Raw genomic sequence first — 20,000 nt, 5'->3', positions numbered from 1 at the left:
AAATAACCTTCCTGCAGATATACACGCTCTCTCGCTTTTCTCATTAATCGATTAACCATTTTTGTCAGTATCTGTAATCCACTCTGTTCTCTGGTCTGAACTTGTCACAAGAAACGTCCTTTTGAAATAAAGGTTCAATTGATGCTAGGAAACTATCGGCCTCCCTCGATCGAATATTAGTGCGCGTTGTTGTTTGCTTTTTTGGCAGTCAGTGGTTGTGTTAATGGGATCGTTGTTTTTTCTTCTTCCTTTTCTTTTTATTCCGAAAGAGAAAAGATCACTTAAGATAGATTCAGATTCACCTGCCCGTCTCGTGCTACTGATCGTTCGATGCAGCGCGTCCGTGCAGAGAATTACGAACGGAATCTTGCGTCTAACTTTTGATTACGTTGGCTCACACGCGACAGTTTGTGTTTGCCTGATGGCAACGTGTTGGCAGTTTGATCATGTTAATTTGCTGAATTTCGACCAGCCGTATCATAGGTTCGTATAATTCAATTCAAAAGGAGAAAGTTCATCGCTTGCGCCCAACTTGAACATTTCCAAAATGGCAGTTTTTGTTTTACGAATTTTCCCATACGCATAACCGATTCATCACAACTTATACAGGTTTAACTAGGAGATCCGTTTACGTACGATTGCGTTAACTTAAACTCAATAATATACTGGAGTTCTTTCTTCTTGCAGCAACTCATTCACTGCATATATGCACACCTACATTGTGACTGTCTTTCTTTATCCTTGCCGTTGAACGTCCTCCTTATTCAAGTGTCGTTTTAACATCATTTCGGTGTTCATGCATTCGCGTTACAATAGCACATTCCACTATTTACAGCCTCACCAGCTGGCCGCGTTGCTAGTGCACGGTTCCGTAGAACGAGACACGATCACACACATACACATACATACCATGAGTAGGTTTACTATCATCAAATATCATCATTGGTTTTTGGTCCGTTCAGAGAAAACGTTCGGCAGAGAAAGGGTACTAGCTTCTACTTCCATGCGAGCGTGTGCCATTGCAGATCAACGTATGGCTTAACTCGGCTCGAACCACTTCGTTTGACACGTTTCTCGAGACTAACAATTGTGTTGTTTGGTTTTGTTGTTGTTAAATTTAGTTTCGGAACAACATAAAACTTCACTTCTCCATAGACCTAATCATTGTGAAACATGTTGGAAGATACTTGTCCCTTCTTGCATAAAGATTCTCCTTTTTTCCTATGTTTTGTTGCTATCATTTAGTCTACGGTTTTCAACTTTCCCACGGGAATCTTTCGTAACGAGAACGGGTGTCCTGCCGGGGCGGGAGTTTTTTGGATGTTACAGAAACGATCCCATCCAGCATTCTACTAATTGTATCATATATATATATGTAGTTCATATATATACGTTTATACCTATTAATTTAGTTTTAGATTTCAATTTTAAAACATCCGCCCCCAATCTGCTCGTTTAAATGTGTTTAGTTTTCCTTTTGATTTAATCGATTTCATTATCCTGTGTTGCTTTCTGTCTAGTTTGAACGTTTCATGGAACGATCGTTCCGATGTACAATTCTTTTTTTTTTGTCTTGCTTGTGTTGCCCTTTTTGTTTTTATAACTCGAGTTAATTAGTTATCAATTATGAACGTGTTATGAAAGTACCTATTAGCTATGCATTATCCTTCTTTTACATTCTCTTTACGTTAAATGTTTTCTAAATTCAACCATTTCGTCATCACCAGATTCTTTCTATTAAATCCTCGCTGCAGGGAGACTCCATTCGTTTCACTAATACATTTCTCTGCTGCCTTGAGCGAATCAAGCTTTACCAACACGGCATTCACCTAGAAATTGCAATATATTTTTCTCTCTGATTTTTCAGCTCCACATAATTGGAGATTCCATCCACCCATTTTTCTAGAGATAATATTAGCATTAAAAAGCTCTACATTTGAGGGTCTATACGAAAGGACAGATAGAAGGAGAGATAGAGAGCGGAAGGAAGAAAGAGAAAGATAGAGAGATAGAAATGGAGAGATAAAGAGAGGAAGAGAAGGAGAGAATTCGGAGAATAGAATTTCGCTACACCTGGTTAGGAGCTTCCTTTGTTCCTTTGGCTAATTAGAACCTAATGCTGGGACAGTAAAAATGGTTTCTTCTAGAGATTGAACGTCGAGTGAGTCCCCCCGGGGGAGTTTTACTTCGAGAAATAACTTTGACCAACGGCATTTTGATTTGTGTCTCATTTGTAAACCTCTTGCCCTTACCTCGTCTTTGCTCTTGCTTCCAGTGCGTGAGTGCTTCTGTCGGACCGATTAAGCCCAGTATTCTCATCTTTTCTCTGTTGCGTTCTATGTTTTACTATAAGTAATACTAAAACGTAGTACATAGTAGTAGTAGCAGTAGTAGTATTAATAGTAGTAATAGTAGTACTTACACGTCTCAGGCATTAAAGTACTTTTCCTGCCTTTTGTCGTGTGCTTTTCCTGCTGCGTTTTCAAACATTCAACAACAACGAACGACGGCGCCGTTCAGCCTCTTCAATCTCTCCGTGACTTGTGCCGTCAGGTTTCTACCATATATACTTGGTAATCTAGTAAAATAGTAGAATGCATAGTTGCTGGCTGTTACTTTCGTCTACTCCTTCAGCGTTTTCTCTCTCTCTCTCTTTCTCTTTCTCTTTCTCTCTCCCTCTGTATCTCTGCTCTTCTTGGTAGGTATAATGAGTAGTGGTCACCACCAGCTAGTCCTTGTTTTACTAGTAATTTTACTTAAATAGTTTTTTTTCGGGTTTGTTCAGCTCGAACTCCTAATCGACCTTAGAGCTGAGGCCAACACTTGGGCGCATCCCTCGACCGATGGTCAAAAGTGGTAGCCCAAGACGGCCAAAAGCTCTCGGCCGGCCGTAGAGAGCGCATTTCCTGGCGCCGAGCAAAAGAAAACGAAAGAGTAAACGAAGTAGCAAACTCGACCAGGCTGTGCAGATACATCTGGTTCAGTCCATCTGGTTGCTGCGCGCGTGCTCCCCATTCCGCCGCCGCGCTCACTGTTTGGCAATTCGCGAAGGAGAGAGAGGTCATGGTTGCGGGGCGTCGAAGGGAGGAAGGGTTCCGGAAGACAATTCTGTACGGCGCGAACGGTGGCCGGCGTATTGGGCTCGTTCGGGGGTCACGTCAGACCGTGGTGACCCGGTCGATCTCGACGTACCGTACAGAATTGTCGTTTTGTCAGCAAATCACCTCCTTGTCCTCGAACACGGCCGTATCCATCGAGCTGAGCGATTTGAGGCGCGTTTGCAGGACGCTGGTGCGGCGACAGTTGCGGCGGATTTTTCTGCAAAAAATCATCATCAAAATGTCTGGTCTGTGAGTGTGATCCGGTTTGGATTGTGTTGCTGCTGCTGCTGCTGCTGCAGCTGCCGCCTTGGCTTTAGAGACACTTACCTATAGAGATAGCCAAAGAAGCCACAGCACAGGACGAGCAATAGGACACTCAAACCAGCGAGCACTTCGGCCGGTAGTCGCAACAGTGCGGAGCAATGAGTGAACGCTTCATCCTCACCGGAGGGACACTGCTCAATGCCATCACACCAGATCGACGCATTGACGCAGGCATTCAGATCCGGGCACAGGTATGGACATTCCTCTTGTACCAGAGCTGAAAGAACAGAGCATTGAGGCAACTGATCGTTGACTTTCCCTACCGTAGATCAAGCCACATCCACAACCAGGGAGAAACCACTTACCGTAGCTTGCCGTCGAGCGTTTGGTCAGCTCGAGCCAGCTGAACGCGTACGAGCCATCCTCTGGATTGAGAAACTCGATCGAGACGACACGGGACGCCTCGGTGCCGAAGAACGGATGCTTTCGGGTCCAGCCAGCACTGAACACTTCCACCACGTGCCGATGGTTGGTGTCCTCGGGCAGTGGACAAGCGGTAACCGAGATGCCCTCACCGTTCGTGATGATAACCCGCGACTTGGTGTGGCAGCGTATCGGCGTAACGACGCTGAAGCTCGCATTGTACGGTAGCGGTATGGCCGGGTTGAACCGACGCAGGAACATGGCCTTGAGACGAATGTACAGATACCGATCGTACGATGGTTCGATCAACCACGGTCGATTACGGCATTCGATCTGCACGAAAAGAAGAAAACGATTGTAATAGATGAACATCGTTGAATGCCGTTTTAGTGGACACACTAGTGGGGTAATGCTTACTTCGCCCGAGGACAGATTCACCACCCCGGTGATGGCATTCTTGCGTCTCACATCCTTACACATCATGGGACCCTTGACGAACTCGTACGACGCCTCGAAGCTGAGCGTATCCGGATCGTCGGCGTTCGTCATGTTGGCCGCACGGAAATGTATCTCGACTTCGCGCCCGGTCGAGGTGAACACGATCGGTAGGAAGGAGTTGTTGGTCGAGTTGCAGATGCAACCACGCGGGAACAGGATCGATTCGTGCCACGGACGCTCGAAAATCTCGACCCGGGCCGTACTGTCACCGAAGCAGTACGATCGTCCCGTATCCGGATCAACGCGTGAATCGCACGTCCGGTTACCGGTCATTGCGCGCGTGATCTCGATACGCACTCGTTCACCACGTTGTGCCTCGAACCGATAGACGCAGCTGTGGAAAGAAAGACCGAAGGCAGAGGCGTTAACAGCTTGAGATTATGGTTGGTCTCCTTCGTTTAACTTACTGCAAATGCCGGGCACCACCGCGTCCGAACAGGAATATATTCCGTACGCTCCGCACCGGATGTGGTCCTTTCCGTTCCATCTGGCTACTGGCGAACCGGCGGCTACACTCACTCTCGCCAGCAATGGCCGTCCCGTCCTGGAGCAGATCGACGAATTCGTACCGCAACGCGAACTGCAGAGGCCGCAGAACGGTCGAGTCCGATGTCTTCAGTTCGAGCGTCACGAAGTCACTGCTGGATATGAAGCTCTCGGAGAGGGTGCACGGTCGGGAGCTGCTTACGTTGAGGATACCGTGATCGCAGGAACGCGGTACCGAGCCGCGGCAATACCGTGCGATGATGTTGGTCGTGTTTGCCCCGAACCGGATGCTGCTGCGTTGTGTACCATCCTTATCGGTGGTCATGCTAGGGGTAAACAAGCAGACGAGTAAATCGCTAGACAGTTGCGAGGCAAATGTTTCTTTTACTTGGGAAGGTACTCACCAGTCGATATCCTTACAGACCGGCACTTCCCGTAGCGGACCATCCCAGATGCGTAGCATACCGCTGCAGTCCTCCTTCGTCTGGTACTGGAGCAACTGTTCCTCGGTTGCCCCGAACTCGGGCGCTAGCTCGAACTTCATCACCGAGAGCCACACCTTGAAGCGTGTTGGCGACGTCGATAGGGCTCCGGAACGCCGGGGAATGTTGATGGCATCGAGTGCCCGTGCTTCAGTGCCCTGTTTGAAGTGAGAGAAAGTGTGGCAGAGTGATAATTACTCTTGCCTTGACTGCCAAGTCGCTTCTCTACGTACCTGCAGATGGTACAGGCAGGTAGTGTTAGGTGCTAGCGAGTGGAGCGGATTCTGCAGTACTCCATGGCCGGTACCGCGCAACCAGAACTCACAGATCCGCTTGCTTTTGGTGTACGTCGGTGTCTGGACATCGACGAAGCGAACTGAAACCTAACAACAGGAGGAGAAACAGAATATGCAGAGTGACCAACAGCTAATGGCCCAATGACTTCGTGCGCTTTACCTCCAGCTGAAATCCATGTAACGAATGGCCGCTCGTTTGCGGCGTGTTGAAGGTACCGTACGGTGAGGTCGTGAACTCGACCAGTAGCTCAGGTCCACTGGAGATGGCTTGCGGGATGGCCTGTCCGCCACCACAGATCTTCAAGATGATTGGATCGCGCGTCGTATACCCATCGTACACGGTAATATAGTCCTGTGGAAGGGGACGCATTCCAGGTGGATCGGTGTCAGTAAGGTCAGTATCAAATGTCCGGCGTTAGGACGTGCAACCGCGTAGTTACGTCAGAAATAGTAAAGTTGCACAGAGGTATAGAGAGAGATAGAGCGACAAAGAGAGGTAGTGATGCAAGTGCTCTCGGGAGCGAAATAGAGAGAGAGAGAGATAGATCAAGAGAGAAAGAGAGAGAGAGAGAGAGAGAGAGAGAGAGAGAGACAGAGAGAGCACCGTTTGAAGAATGAATTAGTCTAGCCGTAGAAGACTGGGAAATGAATGACTACTAACAACTAGGGAGCGCCCTCTAGTATTGCGATCAGGCAGACAACTGCAGCATAGTGATGGTCTATAGTGGTCTATAGGTCTAATTAGGGATTTTGTGCTTTCAATGCAGATATGGCAGACTCTATAGTTGGCAAGCAGGGAGTGAAGAAGTGGCTAGTGGTGTCTGTGTGTCGTGGCTGTTGCTTCTAGCATCTATAGAGCTTATTTAGTAAACGGGCACTACGGTGAGTGATTCACGGCTAGCTTCTACTGAGTGCAGCAGACACAAAGTTCGGCATTTCTTGGCATGTTTTTGTTTTGTGGAAAATTGATTGGATTTGGGACCCCCGTAGCGACTCCTCCTGCTGGGAGCAGCATTTCGCTCACTCACGCACAGGGCTTTGGGCCAATATCGTTAAGATTCAACCAATTATTAGGGGGCCAGATTGGACGACTTTGATCCCGTCTTGCGTGAACTTTGAGCTGGTGGTGGCTTACCAAATGATCAAAAACGAATGCTAACGAGGCAAAAATCCGGAGAAAACAGAGTGAACCTAAAGTGAGTGTAACGGAAACGAACAGAAACGACAGAAACCACATGCATAGGGGGCTTTTTTGGGGGGAGGGTTGGAGGCTCTTGGTTGGAATTGGATTGGTTGCATGGGAGCACGGGAAACCTTCGGGCTCGTCATCCATCTGCCAACGACGGTCCGGACGATGGGGTATGAGAAGCAGCAGTTACGCACTTGGCTGGTGGTTGATTTCATTAAAACATTCCTCGTACAACCAGAGCGTCCGAGACGGAGCATGGACCACAACATTCCTGCCTTGTTAGTACACTGGCCGTGTAGTACACGTTGTAAACTCATTAGTTGAAGTACACAGGGCATCGAACAAAGACGAGACTAATGGCCAAAGCCACAGACTCGATGATTATCGAACGGCATCGCATTCCAGAATTGGGTTGAAGTAGGCGTAGTAGCAATCGGTCAGTTCGCTTCTTACCGGCTGACTGTGCTCATACACACACACGCATATTCCTCTGGGACATCAAAGTCGACCTACTTCAACATTCAGGATTCTGCAACTTCCAGCAACTTGTGTGGTCCAGGTCGGTTTGGAGTGGGGGGATCAATGCGACAGCGAACAGTAGGTGAACTTCCCAGAAGGACATTTTCCTAGCCGATGGCCGCACTCGGTTGGTCGGTGTCGCAGGCGTTGCCATAAATCCTATTCCTGGCTTTGCAGGACACCACCATCGCAGCAGAATTATTGACCATTATTTACGACAGCCTTCACCGTCACTCGTCGCCGTCGCCTTCGCATCGCATCGGTCTTGGTTCTCCTCGGGCGATAATGAATCCCGATAATAACTAATAAAAAGTGCTTACGATGGCAGCAGGCACCGGCACCGGCATCGTGCAACGTATCACAAATCGTGCTGGCATTTTTACGACAGTTTTGACGGCGCCGCACTACTCCAAGCTGGCGAACCTGCTGCCGGGGTAGTGCTGCGAAGGACCCTGAGCCAGAAGGTTCCCCCCTTTTTACCATCTATCCCTTGCTGTCCGACTTTTCCTGCACCATTGATAAGATAGGCGAGATGAAATGTTTTTATCGATTTTCAACCACCCATAGCATGCTACGATGGTTTGGCTGCCGGTTTTACAATGAACCCACACCTCACACATCCCAAGTGCGCTACGGCGTTGTGAAGGATACGCGTGTGAAGTGTGCATGATGATGTGCGTGATGTGCGCGCGCGCGTGTGTGTGTGTGTGCCTAGTGAGGGCCTAGCGCTTGAAGATGATGTCGGAGGTAACTCGATTACTAAGAGAAACGCGCGCGCGAGCGCGGGGTGTTGCGTCGAGAGTCTGGAGTGTCTTGGAGAGGGACTCCGGACTTCCGTGGAGCGCGTTCCGTGAAGGGAAATATGAAACCAAAAAAGCAAGTCGATTGCCGGTGCGTGGTCTGCGCCTTGATGACTTTTTATGATTTATGCGCCTCGGTCGGTTGCGACCGACGCAAATATTGATTTCCAACCAGCATCCCTCGGCCGAACTAGAATGTGTTGTTTGGTGGCGCAAAAACATCGGTACGATACAAAACCCAGTGGTCCCTGTTTGCTGGGCCATAAAACATCACCCACGTCCGGTGGGGTGGGCAATGTTTTTGCAATCATTACCCGAAATGATGGCGCTGGCGGGGTGGCATTCGTAATGAGATACCGATAGTGAAGCCCAGCAACAACAACAACGACAACAACACCAGCTCTGGTGACGACTATTAACGACCTGTACCGCGAACGAACCGTCCGTTTGTCTGTGTTGCGTTAGAGGGCGCTCTGATTGCGTAACACGAGTAACAGACCTCGGCCGTCCGCCCGGCCGGATAGTTCTTCGCAAAATGAATTGAAATCACGAGGGCCGGAGCGTTCTCTTCGCTACATCTTGTTCGCCCTCAATTGGAACACTTCTCCCCCTCTCGCCACCGTTGGTCTCGCACCGGAGGTCACGGAGCGAGGAATCTACAATTTTAATGAGCATTCCGCCACGCGGCACCAGCTCGCGTGGTTCGTGGTTCGGTGGTAGGCGCGTAGAATGAATAGTTCCTAGCGAGCGCCTGCGATGCCGGCAGTCGTCTAACCGTTTCATTTGCTACGAGCATTGGAGGGCTCTGGATGAGGTCTTGTCACCCTGCCCTGTGGTTCACAGGCTGGTGGCTGTTCGTGTTTCACGACTCATTAATTTATGCTCCATTCGTTGCGGTACTCAACAAGCAGTAGCGGCTGCTGGGCTGACATGATGTGTCGTGTGGACCGCATCCGGTCGGCAGACCGGTTCTGTTTGTCTCGTTTTGGCCAGGGATGGGGTGTCGAGGTACAGGGAATATTGAAAAAGCAAGAAAGTGATTATATAGGGCGATTAAAGTTGCTAAAAACTACTCTTCTAACTTTTGAAATCGGACCCTCCTACTAATCCTAATTCCTTTGTCATGGGCCAAAAGTCAGTCACTTCAAGCATAAGAACCCTTCTAGAAGCAGTCATCGGTACTCTCTTATCGGTGGCCCGAGATTAGAGACTTCCCAGGCTTTCGTCCTAAACAGTTACTGAGCGGCGAAAGTTTTATTTGGTGCCACCCCCCAAAAAAGGCGTTCCCAGATCATCAGATGAATCCCGGATTTCCCGGCACTGGGCCGCATAAATTATCCCATATCACACCGACCAACCTCCGGCGACTCCGGACAGCCCGTCCTTTGCTAGGTTCCGATTTCCAAATCTCGGGAACTACCCCAAATTCCTAGCCGCTTGCCAGTAGACCGTACTCATAAGGGCGCACACGCAGTGCGGGGGTTGTTGTTGGGAAACTTTTAAAGTCCTAATCCAAAGGGCCCGAATCCCAACCTCCCCACCCCCCGGGGAAACCAGTTTCTTTTATTTTCGGGAACAGCAATTTGGCACCGGCAATGAAATTAACCACCGCCATCATCACCGTTCCCCAACAACCAGCCGTTCGTTCGCGCTCATTATCTGGGCCAAACCGACGTGTCACGAACATCGTAAGATGATCCAGGCCGCCGAGACCGTGGAACCGAAGGGGAACAATGTGAAATTGGAATAAAAACGGCAACCGGAAGGCGGCAAGCCGCAACACAAACACGAACCATTTTTCACCACCTTCTTCCTCTTCTTCTTCTTCTACTTCTACCTCCGCCGCTTCTGCAATGGGTTGTTCGGGGGGGGGGGGGGGGGGGGGGGGGAGGAGGGAGTCCTCAAACAAGTCGTTTCCAGCAGCACCAGCATCCGATCCCGGGGGAAAAGCGAAATTCGAAATAACGGAGCCCGCTCGTGGTTTTCCGTTTCTCGCGCGAGCTCTTCGGGCGCAAGATTGAGGTTATGGAGGGTGCGGAATGGGGCGTTCGTTGCGATGTCGCCCCCTTGGGGGGGGGGGGGTGTAGGAGTGCGAATAACGACGAGCGGAAGGCGGAAGGACGGCAAGGCATATAATCAGAAGAGTAAACAAGCTACTTTTGGGCTGAAAGAGGCAGACAAGTTTGTTCATCAGCTTGGCTGTATGTATGCAAGCGCAAGCCCTTGCAAACAGCAACCCACAATAGGCACACATACACACACACACACACACACACACACACACATACACATAGAGCATCCCGGGGAAGGAGCCAAATTTGCTGATTAGCGGTAAGGATACGGCGGCAGCCCGCAAAGCGCATTTCTATCTACAGAGCGAAGAGCCCCTGATTGACGGTACTAGACAGGGGCGAGGATTACTGTGGAGGGATTCAAATTGTAATTAAAAATCGGCTTTCGGTCGAATGACAACAAGGGACGCGTGCGCGCTTTCAGTGAAGCGGGAACGCATCTCGTCGCTGCTGTCATGTGTCAGTGCTAGTCTCCTTTGCTGATTATCCTAGCAGGCTTAGTACATTTTTTTGCGCAGATCCAAGTGCACAGCAAGTGAGAGCAGCAGAGATTCGATTACAGTACAGAGTTTGGGAAATACGCAATCAATATTGAGGATTGGGATTTATCAAAAGTGCCGCAGCAGAAGAAGAAAAGTCACAGGGAAATGGCAGAAAGTGTGATGAGTAAGTACGAAATCAAATTCTCTTCCATTAATATCGCTCCAAAGCCACATGTGCCACCTTGTGCTCGTACGCTCCGTTTAATTTCGGCGCCTTAAGTCAAGGGCTCGACGAGTGGAGTGCTAAATGGTTAGCCCCGTTAAGCTCACGGGGAGCAACATAATAAACAGCCGCGCAAAGAATGCTCACCACTTTAATCAGCCAATACGAGGCAGCAAATGGCGGTGTCAGGAGTCTAGTAATCAAAAAAAGAGTAATGTTGGCCGCTGAGACTCTCTGAGACCTGCTAAGTAAGGAACTGCTCCTAACGTGTGCTGCTTCTTTGTTTGCCATAGGCCTTCTCCTTCGCCTTGTGGCAGTGCGGTATTTGGCAGTGATTGATGTTACGCCGGTTACCCCATCGTCGTCGTCATCGTCGCAGCCGCAGCCGTCGTTGGGGTTCTTCTTCCACCTTAACAACCAATTCCGGCAATCCCGTCGGAGTAGGCCGCGGCTGGAATTGCCTTTCGTGAGTTATGGCTCACGGTGGGTGGGAAAAGCGGGAGTTGTATTTTTACTGGAGCAGGTTAGAGGAAAGGAATGGCCTGGTGCCGGAGCGTACCACAACCACTCCGTTACAGTGATAACTGTGTGGTGTGGCGGCCCGGGAATACGGGATTGGATTGCGAGGATTCCAAGATATTTATCCAAAATATCCTCAGCATGCGGAACGCTGACCAAACCTCGGGTGGGGGTGGCGGGCCAAAGCTACCAATGACCACCTCTTCGAGAGGATGTATTGACCTCGGTGCTTCGATTGCGGTCGGGGCCGATCTCGCACGCAGAATGAAATATTATCTCCGGCAGAGTAGCGCGCCCGGACATTACCCGGATCCCGGATCGGTTGGGAATCGGGTTTTGCCGCCGACCGTACCTCGAAACGGTTTACAGCTCAATTCGCTCGCAATTAATTTGATTGCTTCCGTCATTGAGTGCGTTTGTGTGTACGGGGCTAGCATTCCAAAGGAGCAAAGGGGCCGTCGGTCCGGTTATCTTGCCCGCTACACATTAAGGAAGATGAATCGATCCACGATGCTGTATCTTGTAAATATTGCCGTTGAGGTACGTTTCGTGGCGTTGAATTTACCGGGGGCTGTTGCACCTTAAAGATGCTTTAAGAAGAACGCGACCAGACACCCGGTGGGGGAAACGATTGCGTGCACGAACCACTCACAGGCCACTCTTATCGTCGCCACTACGGTGATAAGAGAGTACAAGCTCTGTCTGTGACATTGTTGCCCGTACTGCTACTTACGATCCGGCTAGTGCCGTCGCGCACATTGAAAGATAAGAGAATGCAAATGAAAGGCACGGTTGATGAAGGGCCGCACCATTGGTGTGGTATATGGTGGTGCTGGTACTGCTGCTGCTGCTGCTGCTGCTGCAGAAGACGATTCTGCTTCACAGCCGCATCATGGAAAGTGAAGGCAAAAAAAAACCCCGTGAGCTTCGTGGGGCACCTGGCGCCTCCATTAACGGTCTATTGAGAAATCGAGCATGACAGGAGCTAAAGCCTGACGACCTGACTAGTGGTCTAGCCTGTGCGCTGGGTGTTTCTGCTACTGCTGCTGGTGATGATGATGATGATGGTTGCGTTGCACACACGTACACATCGCGTGCCTGTGTTATCGCGGAAGATTAGTCCGGCTCGACGCTCGTCCCGGCTGTCTGAGAGCTCTCGAGAGCCCATGCAGTGCATCACCACCACACCAAGTCGGCGCGGCAAGAAAAGCGGTGAAAATAGATGAGGAAAACACACGGACGAAAAGCAATACAAGCGCCGACAAGACACACGGTGCGAGTGGGCGGGCGGTTTTCGTTTGACGTTTACAAGAGCCACGCGTCGCGTCGCCCTGTTGCCGAAGCCGTAGTTTGATGTATGCTTCTTCCCATTCCCCATTAAAAAGCTGCTTTACCGCTGGGGGAGGGGGCTGCGTTGAAAGAGAACAAAGCGAAGCGAAGGCAAGTTGCTTCGTTTCATCTCGCGCACCAGCCACTGGCACAAATCGTGGTGGCTTTAGTGAACGAAATTAGCTTCTTGATGGTACCAGCAACACCACCGTCAGGAAGGAAGTTGAAAGGTAATTTTTTAATTTTCATAATCACCTCGCACGATTTAGAGGGTCAGGGTTTCGCGGAGGGGGCTGAATCTTCGGCGCCCACTGGCTGGAAAATTGGTGCCAAAGACCGTACACCGTAAATCGTGTAGGTGTGCATGGGGAACATACGAGTACAAGCGCTTCTGGCAGTGACTTGCATGTGCGAACGGCGCGTAGCGCGTGCAGGCAATCAGTCAAGACGCGACGCGACTTGTAACAGCTAATGGAAGCTTTTTGGAGGTATTTTGGAGCCATTTTTGGAGCACCATCGATGTGTGGTGTTCCCTCCAGGGGTGTTCTGTGTCTTGTGGCCGCTCCTGTATTGAGCAAGTGTATTCAAATGAGCAAAGCTGAATGCTGAAGCCTTGCCTTTTATAGGGTAACGCTATAGCGGTCGATACTGTATGCTGGTCGATTAGTGAAAGCGCCAATGGCGACGCCATTGAATCGGCATCTCGCCAATCGCAAATATGTGTCAATGTCGGGTGGTGAAACAATGGAACACTGATTTCGATGACGGCGGCGACGATGACGATGAGGAAGCGCGAGTAAGTGAGTGAGAAGCGAACTGAAAGTGGAAACGGATCACTTCACGAATCGAAGTGTGAATCCTTCCGAGCACCAATCGAGCGCTCGGTCGAGCGGCAATTGAATTTGTTCGAGCACCAATTTAGCATTCGCTTCGCATTGGCTGACTGTCGGACTGAGTGACTGGTTGGTTAGCTGGCTGGCTGGCTGGCTGGCTGGCTGGCTGACTGATTGACTTGGACCACTGGGATGCTGGTGCTTGCTTGGAGGTGCAGCTACTCGAATCATCGCTTGGAGTTGGTGGTAGAAACGGAATACGAACCACGGAATTGACTTATGCTGGGAACGATGAGCGTTAATGGCAGCCATTGTGCGTTTGCGCTCAAGTGCGTATGTTTGTTTGGATGCTGGTAGTAGGATCTAGCCCATAATGGAAAAGGGCAGGCAATAAGGCAATAGGGCGAGAATGTAGAGGAAGAAGAAAAGAACAAAAAAGAAAAAACAGCAAACGAGCGAGCGAGAGCGAGGGTGAGGCGATCTTAGGTGTGGGTTTGGAATAGACAACACTTTACCGTTGATTTCCACTTGGGATTCGTGCTGTCCTGTGGCGTTTGGAATTCACAAGCACAGCATAGGCGCGGCATTGCATAGCGCAATTGCGGGGTTGATGAGTATGGTTTTTCGGGGTTTTAGTTTTCATTAGGGAACGCAGATAGAGAGGAGAGAGAGAGAGAGAAAAAAGAGAAAAGAAAAGTAAACAAAACGAAAAATTGGCAAACCAAACCGGAAAACAACGCAATAACGGAACGTAGCGTAGATCTAACGGCGGACAGTGGACACTCGTTAGTTAGTGTACACTTTTGCGGTTGCCCTTGAACGATCGCAAGGAAGCAGAGGGAACCTATCATTCCACTCATGCTTATGCTGGTGATGTTGCTGCTGCTGCTAAGAGGCCGTAAGAGAGCGGTCGTACTACGGGATGCTGCAGCTGAAGTAATGTCGCAATGCCTGCTCTCTTTACAAAACGATTTAGCTAACGTAGCAAGACGTGAAATGGTTCATGTTTGCTGATGGATAATGCATACTCGCATAACAGTTTACTATTAAGAAAGAAGAGGAAGAAGCTACTGCCAATTTCAGCTAACGATTGCGATAGATTTGGATAAAGTTTTCGGTTTTGTGAGGAAATGATGCCTCAAAACTAAGCTAATGCCACTCAGCGCACATGACAGAATGATTTCCAGCCTGTAGGATGATTGCTCAAAGGTTGTTCTGTTGTTGTGTTGTGAAGCGTTACGGTGGTATTGTGGTTGATGTTGTGTTGTTGTTGTGTCTGTGTAAGTGCCAGCCAAATCAAATTCCACACTCCACATCCATCTAATACCCGTAAGATAGATCTAGATGTTTCGTTGTGCAAGTGTTCCCGGGAGTTTATTTGTTTTTAAGGAAGTGCCGAATTATCCTCGAGACCCTAAAGCGGGGAACAAAGACTTCACCAGTTCCACTAACCCATTGCCAGCATTCGTCCGGGGGCGTAAAACTGGAAATCTTTTCAAGTTGGTCGAACTGGCAACGTTTCCTGCAAGCTAATGCGAATACGCATAAAATACTGGTGACCATTTTGTTGAAAAGCAATGGCACAATGGTTTATGATGGTCCACTGCAAGTTTTCATTCCATACAAGTTGCTCTTTTCCAAAAAGCACACTGATGACCGTTCGCCTCCCCCCGGGAATAGCTCCGCGAATGCGGTGAAAGTACTAAAAATAATGTCATAAAAGTACGAATCACCGAATCGATAAAAAGGGAAGCTCGTTCGATCGATCGATCGCCATCTCACTAGCTTTCCAATACCCACAGCCGTTTCCGATTGTTGTGCCCGGGGAGTTTTTTTTATAGGAGTTTCCCGAAAGAAAAGCTAATAAAATCAAACAATACAGCGCTCCTGCCTCGGATCGAAGACTATTTCCACATCCTTCAACCGAATACCGAAGGGAAATCTAGGGAAAGGAATCCTGGCCAGAAGGAATACTTTGTACCCTGTGGCAGGCAGGCACATCCACCATGGTCCGATAGTAACCCAAGGGAGCGCAAGCAGTGTTACCATCGTTTACCAGCTAATGGGGTTTGCTTCAGCAGTGATCACAACGCCGTGCATCAGAGTTGATTCGAACGGAAATGCATCGACCCTCTTCTTCCATTTATGGTGCACCCATACTCAATCGCGCCCGGTTTGCATAGGTATGCTCATGCCCATATATGTGTTGGGCTCTCGGTGGAGCATTAAATATTCATCGTATACATCATAATCTCTCAATCCGGCAGCCCCCCATTTCCGCTCGTCTCTTGAGTGAAATGCATAACCATCTTCGTCGTATCCCCGCAAAGTTACAACATAGCCTGGGGGGGAAGGTGAGCTAGCTAGTCGCTAGTAGGATATTCTTCTTCAACAGGAATTCCTGTGCAGCACTCTGTAGCGAGCGTACGATAATAAATTCATGTCACTAGCAACAGCAGCATTAGCAATAGCGGTAGCAGCAGCAGCAGCAGCAGTACCGAAGGCAAGGTACTAGAAGGTTCTAGAATGCATATCTGCATAAACATATATATTTATGTGGTTAGTGCCAGGCCGCGGCGCCTCTAACGAGCTGTTGCAGTGCTACCGAGAAGCTACACATTCAACTGGTTGACTGAACTGGACGAGGCTTCGATTACGTCGCTTCGTCGATTGCTCAACAATTGGTGAATGAGATAATTTATGGATTGTTGTCCCCGATCGAATCGAAGTTTTCCCTCAATTTTACAAGCCAGCAACCGGTGGAACAGGCCGGCAGGCAGGGGGAGGTGAAGTGATATCGCTACATCCTGACCAGCGTGTTTCAGGTGGCAGGATTTGGGCAAGGTTAGCACAGAGCGCACTTCTTGGCTCTCTGCTTTGAGTTTGAATATTTGATAAAGTTACCCCCGATTGTCGTGTACGGTGTAGAACACGCTGTTTCCAGGTGTCTAGCCACGGCACGAAGACACGTAGCGTGACTGCAACAGTGTGAGGGTCATTTGCAATTAAAAGCATGTTCTGTTGTGGACCCCTGGGGAAACTTGGGCTTGGGCTCCCCGAATGCTTGCTCTTGACAGTTTGCAGACCATTGTTTGTTTCGGCGGCTGCTGCTGCTGCTGCTGCTGCTGTTGTTTGTTTGGAGACCTTGGACTAAACTCTGGTTTGGTAAAACTTTGGACCAGACCAGTTGGGCGTGCCAAGTGGCGTGCTGTTGATCGTTCGTTCGTTCGTTTGTTTCGCCATATTTTTTTGCTGTTCGCTGTCGGTGCGGTGGCTTTCTGCCGGTCAAATCGATTGTGGCATCGACTTCGCTCCGTCCATTCTGACCCAGATTCCAGGTCGGTGCGGTACCAACCGACCGACTGCCAACGCGTACGCGCCCTGGCATGTATGGATCAACGGCGTGGAACTGGGCCGCTCCAGTGTAGGTAAATTAGGTGAAGGCATCTGATGGAAATCTGCCAGACCTACCGAGAGGCAGGGGCGCGCATCGATCTCGCGCAATGCGCTACACTGCGCCCGGCTGCGTATAAAACCGTCCGGCGAACGGCGATGGCCGTTGCGTGCCATCGTGCGGCATGTTGGCCAGCTCGCAGACTCGGGTTAGGGACGCGCAGGGGGATGATGCAAACTTTGCTGACAGACGCCTGACAAAGGCCGCTAACACTTCAGACTTTTGTGCGCCAGGCGCTCGTGTGCATGTCAGAGTTTTTGAAAAGCGTTTAACCGGACACCGAGGGGCCGGAATGCAATGCTTCGTCCGGCGTTGGCCTCCAATGCCTCGCGCTCTCCAATGTTCCACCGTTAGGCACTATAGATGGTGGTAACAGTGGCCGATGGGGGTTTGGGAAAAAAAGAGGCGAGAAAACTATGGGAAAAGTTCGAACACAGCATACAGAAGGCGCCGTTCAATACTCAAGTTAGTAAATGGGGAAGCGAAAGTATGTAACAATCCTGGACTGGTGTTGAGTTGAGAAGCGGCAATCAAAACTTGATCCTCGTGAAAAATGGCGAGATGAATGCGCTGGGGTTCTTTTGCTTTGATACATTCGATTGCGCCATCGAGCATCGAGCGGCCACTTCAATATTCCACCTTTAATTGATCGCCTCGTCGTCGTTTCTCTTCTCCTCCTGGAGCAGTCTTCTCTTTTTGCATCCGCTATTTTACGTGCAGGATTAATGAAGCTGACCGAAATAAGCCGATATTGCCTATTACAGCATTCGACCCATTTACGGGCTGGGGTGGCTGCAATTGGAATGCAATTAAATTTATTGCCCCTCCCCCAGCGACCTCCATTACCTGGAAGCTGGAATGATGCTTCTCCCATATTGGCACACTTTAATGAGGTTTAAGAATCCCTCAGAATGCGGAGCGAGCCTTCAAAAGGGCCTACTACTAAGCCAATCTATATTTATAGGAAAATTTACCGAATCTCGAGCTAATTGCCCCTTTGTCATGCAGCTGATGGTGGGTAGGAGCGAAAAAATGGAAATACATGCTGGCTCCAAAAAAGCTGGGCGAAAATACTATCAACATGGTACCCTTGTCCAGGTTCTATTAATTTACCGAGCCGATAGCACCATCATCGCAGTACCTCCTTCTCTATTCTCATTCTCAATCCCGGATCCCTTCCGGACCGTACTCAAAACGCAAGGGCTTCGAATCCGAGGACGACGAGGATACCGGCACCTTATTCAGCACAATCCGGTATCCGGTGTCCGTTTTCTCGGAACTAAAACTTCATTTAACGTTCGGCTTTTCCCGTTCCATTCTGATGCTGCTGCTGCTGTTGCTGCTGATGTGCTGAACGAGCGAACACAGATTCAGTCGACGTGGCCGTTTTCTGTGGCGCAAAATCCTACTACGAAATACTTCCCCTTTTTCGGACTATCTCCCTAGTTCGTACTTTCGCTCATCGCGTGGCTTTCGAAGGTCGAAGAGCCTATCGAGCGAGTGCAGCGGAAGTAGTTTAACGGAGGGGCCGAGAAGATTGGCCAAGGTTTGGCCTCCTCTTGATCAAACAATATCGACCGGCATGGTGGTAGTGTATATAAGCTACTTCACTTATTATCCTCGTTTCTAGTGTGCCTTACCAGTGGACCAAACATGCCAGTTGGGCGAAGTATTTCATTTGGTTTAACCTTTCCTTTAAATTGCACATTATTAGGTTGCCCAAAGGAAATGAGCTGACGGACGAACGGGGAACGGCCATTTGATTAATGAGCTCCTTTTGGGGCAATCAGTGTTCGTTTCTATCTCTTTCTCTCTGTCACACTTCTCCCTGTCCTTATCTGTCGCTTCCTGTTTCCTCGTTCCTGCACTTTTCGTAATTTTAATGACTTCCGAAGTTTTACAAATGCCCGAGCATGTCGCTCGCTAATATGCTTCCCACTTCACTGTTCAACTGCTTCACTGCTGCTGTTGCATTCGCTCCGGGGGTCTGTTTGGGGTTGGATCGAAATTGGAGACGCCGCTTCTGCTTCTTCTAAAGGTCTGGCCTGAAAGGTGACCGGTGACCTGACCTGACCGGCCAGGCTCGTTGGCCGTAACGTACAATTACTGAGCACAGTGCTGTAGTTTGCGCCCACGCGAAAAACGGGACAACTCGCACAACTCCCGGAACAACACGGGACAGGGATATCGACTTTCCGACTTTTCAAAACTTTGTGCAGCACCATTTGGTAAATGTGAAAAACCGGGAACGTTGGACCACGTTACACACACACACACACACACATAGAAAAACTCGCGGCGAGTCCAATTACAATGCTTGCTCTGAAAGTGGACTCCTGCTGGCTGACGGGGGAGATTCGTTGGCATGAAACCGGATGACGAAAATCCGCTTAATTACCTTGCAAAACCTGATACCAACGCCTGAGACCTGGTGGTGGTGGTGGTGGTGGTGGTCGGACAAAAATAAATGCAGGGAAGCGGCCACCATTACCGGCTACACCGGGGACCCCCTGGTCAGTAGCTAGCAAAAAGTTTTCAAATAAATAGACATTTTGTGTTGATGGTGACGTTGGCGCTGTTGCTGTAGCCCCGGTAAATGGCCACCTCATGGCACGGGAGTCAGTCGGAGGGAAAAAGTGAATTGTATTCCAATCAAAGTTGCTCCAAGTTGGTCTGGAGTTCGGAAAGACAAAAAGCCGGTTTACCGGAGCTCCGGTGCTTTTGGAACATCGAACGAAATGAAGTGTAGCGTAGGGATTACAATAATTTCCCTCTCGGACTTGATTCTTTTTAAAGTGTCGGTCGATTTCGGTACAAAGGGTAGGCAGTGAACACGAGGAAGATAGCACAGTCATGCGTTTAGAGGTTCTCAATAAGTGGAATATTACCTTATTTAATTGTTTGTATATTTTATTTCGTTTTTTGATACTTCATTTATACTCTTTTGTGCTGAATTGTGAACTTGTTGCGAGTATCGAATTCTGAATTGAATTCATAAATTAACACAAAACGCGTATTAATTTATTTTAA

General features: G+C 49.3%; 1 protein-coding gene across 1 annotated transcript in view; it reads right to left on the bottom strand.

The window, feature by feature from the left end:
- LOC125955268 (uncharacterized) overlaps positions 1-20,000 on the bottom strand; it is a 38,539-nt gene that overhangs the window by 1,831 nt on the left and 16,708 nt on the right. The window contains exons 7-14 of the mRNA XM_049686341.1: positions 5,711-5,902; positions 5,488-5,637; positions 5,177-5,412; positions 4,694-5,098; positions 4,206-4,620; positions 3,731-4,121; positions 3,429-3,642; positions 1-3,318 (exon numbers count right to left, since the gene is read on the bottom strand). The exon at positions 1-3,318 is cut by the window's left edge and continues 1,831 nt beyond it. Coding sequence (XP_049542298.1) covers positions 3,213-3,318; positions 3,429-3,642; positions 3,731-4,121; positions 4,206-4,620; positions 4,694-5,098; positions 5,177-5,412; positions 5,488-5,637; positions 5,711-5,902 — 2,109 coding nt within the window. The 3' untranslated portion in view covers positions 1-3,212. The remainder of the gene's footprint in view (positions 3,319-3,428; positions 3,643-3,730; positions 4,122-4,205; positions 4,621-4,693; positions 5,099-5,176; positions 5,413-5,487; positions 5,638-5,710; positions 5,903-20,000) is intronic.

Source organism: Anopheles darlingi, chromosome 3 (assembly GCF_943734745.1).
Source record: "Anopheles darlingi chromosome 3, idAnoDarlMG_H_01, whole genome shotgun sequence".
NCBI classification, from domain to species: Eukaryota; Metazoa; Arthropoda; class Insecta; order Diptera; family Culicidae; genus Anopheles; species Anopheles darlingi.
Note: the sequence above shows the minus strand (reverse complement) of the source record. Positions and strands in the feature narration are given on the sequence as shown.